The 10,469-nt window shown below is 41.2% G+C and overlaps 1 protein-coding gene across 1 annotated transcript; it reads left to right on the forward strand.

Annotated features, from left to right (window-relative positions):
* The first annotated feature begins 1,065 nt into the window (after window positions 1-1,065).
* foxe1 (forkhead box E1) lies at window positions 1,066-3,125 on the forward strand. Its single transcript, XM_066720712.1, has one exon. It carries the CDS (start codon window positions 1,580-1,582, stop codon window positions 2,645-2,647), a length of 1,068 nt encoding a protein of 355 aa, XP_066576809.1. The 5' UTR covers window positions 1,066-1,579; the 3' UTR covers window positions 2,648-3,125.
* Window positions 3,126-10,469: the final 7,344 nt, after the last annotated feature.

Raw genomic sequence — 10,469 nt, forward strand, 5'->3', positions numbered from 1 at the left:
ATACAATATTGCATTTGCAATTTAATGCATCTTAATGGTATTATTTATTTATGTGTTTATTATCAACACTGTGTTAGTAAATACGTCGTATTAAAAAAATAAAAAGTACCAATTAGTTTTATTTTACATTTTATCTCATCTCACGCTGTACAATTAAACAAGTTACTCGGCTGGAATATTATTCTTGAAAATAAAAATATATACTTATTCGCATTTAGTATTCAAGCAATAATATTAAAAGGCAGAAAATTGATTTATTTTTCCTTTAAACGATTATTCCGACAGATGCGTATGGGATTTGAACAAGCACGTCGCTTCATTTGCAAACCCAATTGACTTCTTCAGTCTTTTCTATATATCTTCGTTCATCCTTCATACTGGCAAACATTTTCCAAAACCAGAGGCTGCAATTTCATATGTACATAAAATCCTCTTAGAATTTTTCCTATGAACATTTTTCCTTGGAGTAAATAACAAACATTAAAAAAAAGTTGTATCTGTACTCCTCACAGTGAAGAATATATGTGTCCATGTCAGATATATATACTGACTGTTTTTCAAACACCTGAAGACCGTTTTCATTAGACCTCCTGTTCTAGGACTAAGGTTGTTTTTCTGCTTAATTGTTAAAGCCACATAACTATGAAGCCTATGTTTTATATAAATCATAAGTATGAAAATGATTTTTAGTGTTTTAGTTGCCTGTGAATGTACATAAAAAACTAAACAAAAGGTACATTAAAAAAAAAAAGTATTGTATTACACATATAAGACATAACCCTTGAGGAAAATACTAAATATAGGCTTGCACTTAAATATTGCTGTGGTATTTTTAAATATTTGGGCAATATCTACACAAAACGTGTCAAAGTATCTTTTGTATATACCAATTGGACTATTCGCTTTACTGCGTAATAATAATAATAATAATAATAATAATAATAATAATAATAATAATAATAATGAATTCTGGAGAACGTCTACCTGCAGGTTACTGTCGCTTTAAGAAGGTGATCTTCTCAGTGGGTGTGACTGTTTTCCAGGTAGAGACCTGGAGAATCTGCGCCTCCTCATCATTAGGATCCTAGTTTTCCACAGGACAGGTAGAGGAAGAGCTCCTGTGGCACAGATTCAACCCTGCAGATTGTGCACAAAGTCTCGTTTCATAAATCGTATTTCTTTTTGCAACTTTTCCAGCTGCACGGATTTTGGGGAGCTGGTGAGACACCTGACTGGATCATATCCTCCTGCACAGACGCGACTGATTTCTTGTCGGCTGATACTACAATCAATCACTATATATTTTTTGTGATCTTCTGTTCACTTAACAGAGCATTGCACTGGCACTCACATGTGTGTGTGTGTGTGTGTGTGTGTGTGTGTGTGTGTGTTTGTGTGCGCGCATATAGGTGCCTGTGAGTAAACACTAAGTAAGTGTTACTGTTGCTGGGACCTGTTTTAACTGACAGCTGTCCCAATGTGCGCTTGGATTTAACCCATGCTGGCCATCAATGCCTGCAGGAAGACAGCAGCCTCCTCGTAGGGATTCATCTGCACCGGTCTCCAGACTCACGACACCATGCCGGTGGTAAAAGTGGAGAAGGACTCTTCCTCCGATGTGTCCTTCTCAACAGCCAACACAGAGACAGAGGAGCCCCCCAAGGGCCGCCGGAGGAAGAGGCCGCTGCAGCGCGGCAAGCCCCCCTACAGCTACATCGCCCTGATCTCCATGGCCATCGCCCACTCCCAGGACCGCAAGCTCACCCTGGGCGGCATCTACAAGTTCATCACCGAGAGGTTCCCCTTCTACCGGGACAACTCCAAGAAGTGGCAGAACTCCATCCGCCACAACCTGACCCTGAACGACTGCTTCATCAAGATCCCGCGGGAGCCGGGCCGGCCGGGCAAGGGCAACTACTGGGCCCTGGACCCCAACGCCGAGGACATGTTCGAGAGCGGCAGCTTCCTGCGGCGGAGGAAACGCTTCAAGCGCTGCGACCTGACCACCTACCCGGCCTACGTGCATGAGCCGCCGGTCTTCGCGCCGGTGCAGGTGCCCCGCTCGGCCTATGCCAACTCCGTGTACCCCAGCGTGGCGGTGAACCCGCCGTACAGCCAGCAGATCGCACCCAACTACTACCCTTCGTCCTCCCCGGGTTTCAGCTCCAGCCAGCCGCGCATGTTCAGCATTAACACCCTCATTGGACACCACGGGGGTCTCTCCGGCGGGGCGGACCTCCTCCAGCAGCCCAGCCGCAGCTTTAGCCCGGACATGGCCTCCGCCGCCAGCTCCTGCAGCCTGGCCGGGACGGGCTATCAAGGCCAGTCGTGCGGAGGCGCCATGCTGTCCAGGTCGTCCAACCACATGTCCTTCCCTTACTCTGTGTCTAACGGACATCTGTCCATGAACCAGAGCTCCTACACCCAGGGGAACGGGCAGATCTATGGGACAGCGGGCCGACTGGCGATGCCCAGCTCTTCGCCCTCTGTGGCAAGTGACTCTATGGACCCCTATGGCAGGATGTCGCCGGGCCAGTTCACCACCTTGGCACAGTACAACAGCAATGGTCCCATCAGTGGCACAAATGCCTACCTGAGGCATGCTACCTATGCTGGCAACATGGACAGGTTTGTGTCTGCCATTTAGTGCCAATAAAAACTCTGCCCTGTCGCTGGAAGGTGGTAGGTTATTTTAAATAATGTTTGCGCCTTCGTGTGGTTTTTAATTCTATTATTTCTTCCCTGGAAACTATTTAAGTTGTGCACAATTCAATCAGTCACATGTACTGTATTGCTTTAGCATGATTCCCACCATCACACAATCATTGAATTAAACGAATTAGTGGAGTGCTACCTTGTCGCAACGCGGTGCAACAATGGAAATATGATCGTCCTCAATGTTTCTCATCTGTAGCTATATTGTCAAGCGTTACCGATTTGTAAAGGTGAGCATCTTTCCTTCTCAGACCTGTACATATACTACCCCTTCTGTATTTAATTCCTCTGATCTTTGTTTTTAAACAGAAAGTGATTGCATTGAAAACAACATGCCCATGTCAATTACAACGTGATGCTGAATCAATTGTGTTTTATAAGGAAATAAACCTGTTTGTTTGAAGTTTTCAGAGATGTTTGTTGTTGTTGTTCGTGCACAGTTGTATATACAGCAAAAGAAATGCATTGCGGACATACAGCATAAATCCATACTAATTAATACAAGAGTCTTAGAAAGCCAAGTGCGGGTGCCTGATCCCAGAGGACATGCTCTGGAGCTAGACTTTGAATTTCCTTCCAGCGGTGTGTTGTATTGACCCTACACAGACCACGGGTTTACCTTATCGTGTTCACTTTGTTTAAATAAGAAAATGTCTGCCACGGGAAACTGTTGAGTCAATACATTCCTTACAAAAGTAAGACATATAATTTGCATAATGAGAAGGTCATTCACTGGGCATTTTCTATGTCAATATTGCATTAATCTAAACTCGTCTTCTTCCGATATTATTATTATTATTATTATTATTATTATTATTATTATTATTATTATTATCAGTAGTAGTAGTAGTAGTAGTAGTAGTAGTAGTAGTAGTATAATATGTGGTAATAGTCGTAGTATTGTGGTTGTAAGAATTATGAAATGGTTATTAAAAAAATTCACTGTTACTAGGCTTACTACTAAGAAGAAGAAACAGAAAATTATATGTTTTTAAGCCATTGTGTTACTGTGTTATAATGTATGTACTCTATTGGCCATTGACGGTCACTTGGCTAATTGAGGCTTGCTTAATTACACTACACTAATTCTGATTGGTTAATTCGGATTACAAACGACAATTACACCTTGTGCACCTTTATTAATTCGGCGGACTCATCAACTAATGAAAGTATTAAACAAATCAAGAACATAGTAATTGCATTGAGTCCATGTAGTAGTGCCTCAAATCACATTGCCGCACATGTAGCCATTTTAAAAGACATTCAAATAGTGGACTTTCAATGAACATTAGGCCCTGTTGCAAACACACGCACACACACACACACGCACACACACACACACGCACACACACACACACACACACGCACACACGCACACACACACACACGCACACACACACACACAAGTCTTGAAGAATGGACAGCGGGTCTAGGCGAATATGAATTTAAAATGAACGAAACACTTACAATAAATAAAAACATGCTTTTAGATGTATATATGTCCGTAAACAATATATAGGTTTGTCAATTTATGACGGTGTGGCGACGAACTTTATACGAATATTGATAAAAATAGAGTTTTGAAGCAGGTAATCATATAAATACATTGTCAGGCTGTGTCCATTATTGTATTGTAAAATTGTATCATATTAAAAGTTGTAGCACTACCAACACAGCACTATTTGCTGTTACATAAAAATAACGTTACGCCTCTTCTACAATATTGTCAACCTTCCTGAAGAGAACAAAACCAATACTTTGATCCACAGGCGATGTCGATGTGTATATAAATCAATTCAATAAATACACAAAATCGAAGAAAGTGATACAAAAAAACTACACAAAGTAACTTTATATTAATCGTGGTAATCACCGCAGACAGTGTTTTATATATTGGAAATTGTAGTGTGTTTTTCTTTTAATCCACAGCACCGTGCGATTATTATTATTATTTGCATATATATAGTCCTTAAAGCCATTATTGATTTATCGTGGGTCATATTCTACATGCATACGTCATAATTCATGTATTTACTGACATACAAATCAGCTGAATATGAACCTATATTCGCAGTGCATGTACAAGACTGCGATTTAATAAGCGTGATTTAAAATATATATGTATTTCATGCGACAGTGGGGTTTCACACATTTAAAAAAGCATGACTATAGTTAATTGCAAATTTCTCACATTATGTTTTTTTAAGCAGCATTAAAATGAAGAAAAAAAATGATTTAACAAAAATCCAGTGTGTCTGCTTGATTGACAGATGGCTGGATCTTGTGCTTCCCAATTAGGTCAAATTGAAACCTGATTTGTTTTGTGTTTTCTTATTTTTTTGTCTTTGAATATCATTTCGAAATTCCCATTGATCAACTAAAATGCCTTTGTCTCATTTTCTGTCCATGTTTGTGTCAGTGCAGTTTCATTCATCTGGAGCCGCGGCATCTGTCTGTAGTGCGACTATCAATCAATCAATCAATCAATCCATTTATTTTGTATAGCTCCCTTCGCGGGGCAGCCACAGAGCGTTTACAGACTGATAAACAGACAAGACAAATAAACAAATAAATACATAAACCATAAACAAATAATAAACAATATAAAAGTACAAAACTGCGCTAATCTTCGCTATAATTAGACCAATCTAGGCAATGCACTGAATTTGATATTTTCACCCATGCACTCCACTTTGCAATAAACTAAACTAAACTAATAATAATAATAATAATAATAATAATAATAATAATAATAATAATAATAATAATAATAATAATAAACCAGTGAGTCCACACTTTGTTAGCTTGCAATTGAATTGTTCTAAACAAAGATCCTCACATCAAGATAAAGAAATGCGACCCTTAAAGGTTTGCCTATAATTTTAGTTCACCCGTTCTTATCTCCAGAGGTTGTTTTATAAAATGTTGTTGTCTACATTGTTTGATCTAATTACGCGATGTTACAATATTCAATATATTTAGGGACATAAATAAACCTATACTCCAGACAGGGGGCTTTATTGACCTGCATCAAGGTGTGATCAGCTATCGTCATGGTTTGATCACTATTGGCATATTTTAGATAATTGTTTTAATTGCATTACTACACATATGATTATGTTCAACTTAAATACTACAAATGCTAAATTTTGTTGCGCCTCTGCTGGCGCAATGGATACCGACATTGTGCGATAAAACAGTGAACACTTGCGGTGAAAAAACATCTGATTTGATCCTGGCTTAACGTGGAAAGACGTGGGTGTCGTGTTAAACAAATAATTATTCATTTGAAAAGCAAAACCCCAGTAAAAACGTCCTGCGTGGCTGGGATGCGCGCTGACAGGGCTGCTGTGTGGCGCCATGTTGGGCAACATCTTTAAAAGAGATGAAAGAAGATGAATTCAAAGTCAAACACAAAAGTACAAAACAGATTGTATTCTGAAAATAATCAAACAGATTCACATCAAATAACAAAAACGAATCTTATTGGTGAGGATTTTCAGACATCAAGTTGCTCAAAGAATGTGCAACATTGTGTATTTGACATTCACCAGTCATAGTTATTGACACCAAAACTGAGAGGCCCGATGCCATTGTTTCTATTGCTGACCTGTAGTTTTGATCAGACAAAAACGTAGAAAAGTAACAATTCCATGGCATGTAGGCCAAACTGTGGTTTACAGGCAACACTGCTGTAAATTGAGGTAAAGATCAAATGCTTATATGGCTGGGAGATGTCTATGCTATCATCACATGTCATCTACACAATTAACAGCTGTAACGATCATCCCCGGCACTAGTGCTGCCTGCTGGGGCATGTGAGGAGGCTTGTATTGTTGTCGTTCGTCTCCTTTCCTTTCTTTTCTTGAATCGAAATGGTAGTTTACTGAGAAAATCATGATCTAATTTCAGTTGTTTTGATACAGCAATTGTAAAATAAGAAAGGAGTCTCCCTGTCTTTTATCCGGGACAAACTTTCTATTGTGTTTTAATTCTTAAAGTATTACTGTAAGGCTAAAAACCATTACACGCTTCCTACGGAGAATGCAATGCGTGAACTGAACACCCCACACACACCTGCATGTCAATAAAACAGGGATTTATTCCCACATTCTTCAGTATCTCATTCTGCGTATTTACATCACCTCTCACCTGTGTGTTATTCATTTTACTACAAGATTCACACACTTCGGTGGGAGGCTCCCACATTGTTACACCAAGAGTCTGCTACCCTGGCCCTTGAGAGCCACAGTCCTACACATCTAACACAAAGACCTGAAAGAACATGGTAGCCTGTCTTATAAGTACAAGGTGTTGGTCGCACAGAGACATTCAGAGTTCAGGTTGGTCCATGAGCCAAAACCAGTGGCTCTCTGCAGACTGTTGAGCTCTGCCTCCACTTGATTTATGATCTATTGAATCTCGCACTGCAGCCGCAGACATGACAATAGCATCCCCAGTGCACGGACTAAGGAGTCAGCACCGCCCAGATGATCTGGTCACTGCACCCCTGAAATCTGAGAGCTCGTAGTGTGTGCATTATGGCTGGAGAAGGTATTGTCCTCGGCTCCTTTCTCTCAGTCTTTCACTCGTCTATCACATTCCTGTGCATCCCGGAAAAAGTGCTGCTGTAAGAAACGCAGACCCTCTCGCTGTTTGAGCCCCCTTTAAAGACATATTTTACATTTAAGTGACATTAAATAGTTATGCCAATGTACATATCCACTATAAAGCATTTATGATTCAAATGCACAATTATCTATACCATAATAAGGTGTTAAACACATTCTTCATTTCATGTAATACTATTTGCCCTTTTCAGGCACAAAGTCAACTGTGAAAGCAATCTCCCAAACACCAGATTTGACACGTGAGACTACTCTGTTTTCATAAATACCACAGAGACATCTTATTCTGAACAAGCAAGCCTGACAGTGGATCAGCTAAATTGTAGTATAAGATATATCTGGGTTTGCAGAAAGCTTTTGAAAGAGTCCCACACGAAATCCTAATCCTAAAATTAGAAGCTCTAGGGGTCTTAGGTGAAGCTAGTCTGTGGATTAAGAACTGGTTATTGTATAGAAAGACAGGAGTAATAATAAGTTGTGTTGACTCTGACTGGATTGAGGCTGTTAATGGGGTACCGCAGGAATCAGTATTAGGATCACATGTGTTCTTTTCATGTATTTATTTTTAAATACAGAGTGCAGGGAAGCAATTGAAAAAGGCAGATAAATGCTGGATTTATTGTAAAATGTGTAGACTTGTAAAACAAGGTAAGCTAAATCTGTAAAATGCACTATATAGGACAGGTGTGAAATATATCACTGGTCCAGACTGATGCCAGGTCTGAAGGGAATGATCTATAATCAGGTATTTTAAATCATGAAAGGTACTGAACAGGCCATGAGCTGATCTCTTCAAGATCCAAAATCCAGAAACCCGGGGACACGAATGGCAACTGGGTTTAGAGGTGTTCAGAACTGAGAGCAGGAGACACTTCTTCACACGGAGAGCTGCGGCTGTGTGGAATAACCCAGCCATGCTCTTGAAGCCGACCCTGTGGGATCGAGGAACATCAGACTGGATGCGACTCGTGGATCATGAAGTTACTAAACAAGCATGAAGGGTCGAATGGCCTCCTCTTATTTGTAAAATGTATTTTGTTTCCTAACAGCTGCTGTACTGCACAACCGTGTTGAGATGCATTTCTATGACATGGTTGTGCAGACGTCCAGGAGCTGTTTGATGGTTGTCCGTTGTGCTTTCCCAGAAGGACCAGTCCAGCATTGTCCAGCATTGGAGTGCAGCATGTACATCTTTATTTCCTCTGCATTGAAATCTAAAATTTAAAGCAAGAGAGCCTGTGGCCATGTGGGTGATTGCACCTTCCTGAGCACAGAGCACTGAACTTGTCACGTGCAAAAACACGGGAAATTCTGCGTCTCAGCATCAGGGTCCCTCTAAGACAACTAAACACTCCCATGTTTCCCCCCCCACACACACACACTCATCTGTCTGTCTGTCTCTCCCGATGCCCTCTAGGCCTTTCCAAGCCCTTAATCCAATATTAAACAACAGTAAATGACAGGCACATCTTGTAAATTACGCTCATACCAAGCACTCCATCAGCGTTTGCAGAATCCAGTCAAGACAAGATCTGTAATAGCTTGTTACGAGAGAGAGAGAGAACATGTATAACCTCACAAGGGGTGGCTGTGAACTGTACAAAACCACAAAGACAAAACTGTGCAGTAGTAGAGACAGGCGGGGGCCGCATCAGGAATGCCAGCGCTCTTAGTCAAATGAAGCTACTTGGTAATTCTATATATAGTTCCCGTCCTGAGACAAGTGCTACTGTAGAAGGCTTGGGTGTACTAAACTACACTTTAATTCACATGCTTGAGGGGAAACATCTCTTTCTTTAATGTTCAAAACCAAAGATTTAATTTGTTTGTAATGAAAAAAAAGGGTGACCAGTTCACCTCTCAACTGTATAAACGGGCAGGCGGGGACATGGAGATGCCCTGGCAGTTTTCATGGACTCAATCTCACGTGTCCATTTCTGAGGACAGATGACATTGGACCAGGAATGAAGGCCGTCAGAGCGCAGTCCCCCTGAGCCGAACAATCGGAGCTGTAATCCGACGTGGGGTTGGTTTGAAAAAGGAGCAGGTGACGTTTCCTAGTGTTGGAATGTGTCCATTGTTAATACAAAACCAAATAATTACGAGAAAAAGGTCTGGGACACCTACAGTCACTGCTGTCTGCACCTAAGCTCTGCGGATCTTACTCCAAATCCATTGTTTTCCAAATTGGACACATTAGGTAGCAATTCACTGAGACCTGCAAAGCCCGTGGGGACAGAGACACCTGTAGGACGAGGGCCAGGGCTCAGTCCAACACCTGCATCCCATTTCACACTTCAGCCCCCTCAGTCTCTGACTTTACACTTGAAAATGTCTTGTGTGGTCCCCAGAACCCGCGAAGCCGACACACACAGCTGCCAGATTGTGGAAAACATTTCAATAAACAGCTATACAAAAACATTGTCGCTCTGAAACGCAGGAAGCCTAATTATCCACCGAAGGCGACAAGATACGAAGTTACAACGACCGGAATGAAACGACAGACATCTGATTGTATGGTTTGTGGTGGATGGGGGGAAAGAAACGTGAATGAGTGCCTGTGAGAAGCCAATCGTAAAGGTGTTGTATGAACAGCAACAACAACGTCGGACAAGAAATACCGTGCAGCTGTTTTTTGGATCGTTGGCTCCTCTTTAAAGTGCTGCTGAGTCACGAGGCGTGTTGGGTGCAGAACCCGTTGCTGTTTCTAAAAATCCCTGTTCCCGAGGTATGGAGATGTTTTCACTGAATTTATGTATGTAGAGAGAGAGAGAGACTTTCATTCATACAAAATTACTTTTACAACTTCACTTCTCTTGTGTTTTAGGTGTTGGCTTAGCCGAAGTCTTCATTATATCCTTGCAAGGGAACACGTGTATTTCCAAGAGGCTTTGGCAAGACAAGTCGGCTCTTGTGCTCGCGTTCAGTGTATTCAAGCTGTAGTCCTTGGCCAGGCCGATCTGTTTGCTTAAATGCCTTCCACTAATGCTAAAGGGCAAAGCCTACAATTGCAGCATTACATTACAGGTAGTTGTACAAGGACAGAGCACAGAGGATTTTCCCTCCTTTGTTTTTTAAATGCATAAATATGTGAATGTGAAGCAAACACGATTCCAGGGCATCGAT

Source organism: Amia ocellicauda, chromosome 13 (assembly GCF_036373705.1).
Source record: "Amia ocellicauda isolate fAmiCal2 chromosome 13, fAmiCal2.hap1, whole genome shotgun sequence".
Classification (NCBI taxonomy): Eukaryota; Metazoa; Chordata; class Actinopteri; order Amiiformes; family Amiidae; genus Amia; species Amia ocellicauda.

Bases quoted from the DNA above. Each gene is read 5' to 3' on its own strand.
- foxe1 (XM_066720712.1), top strand. From the start codon at position 1,580: ATGCCGGTGGTAAAAGTGGAGAAGGACTCTTCCTCCGATGTGTCCTTC.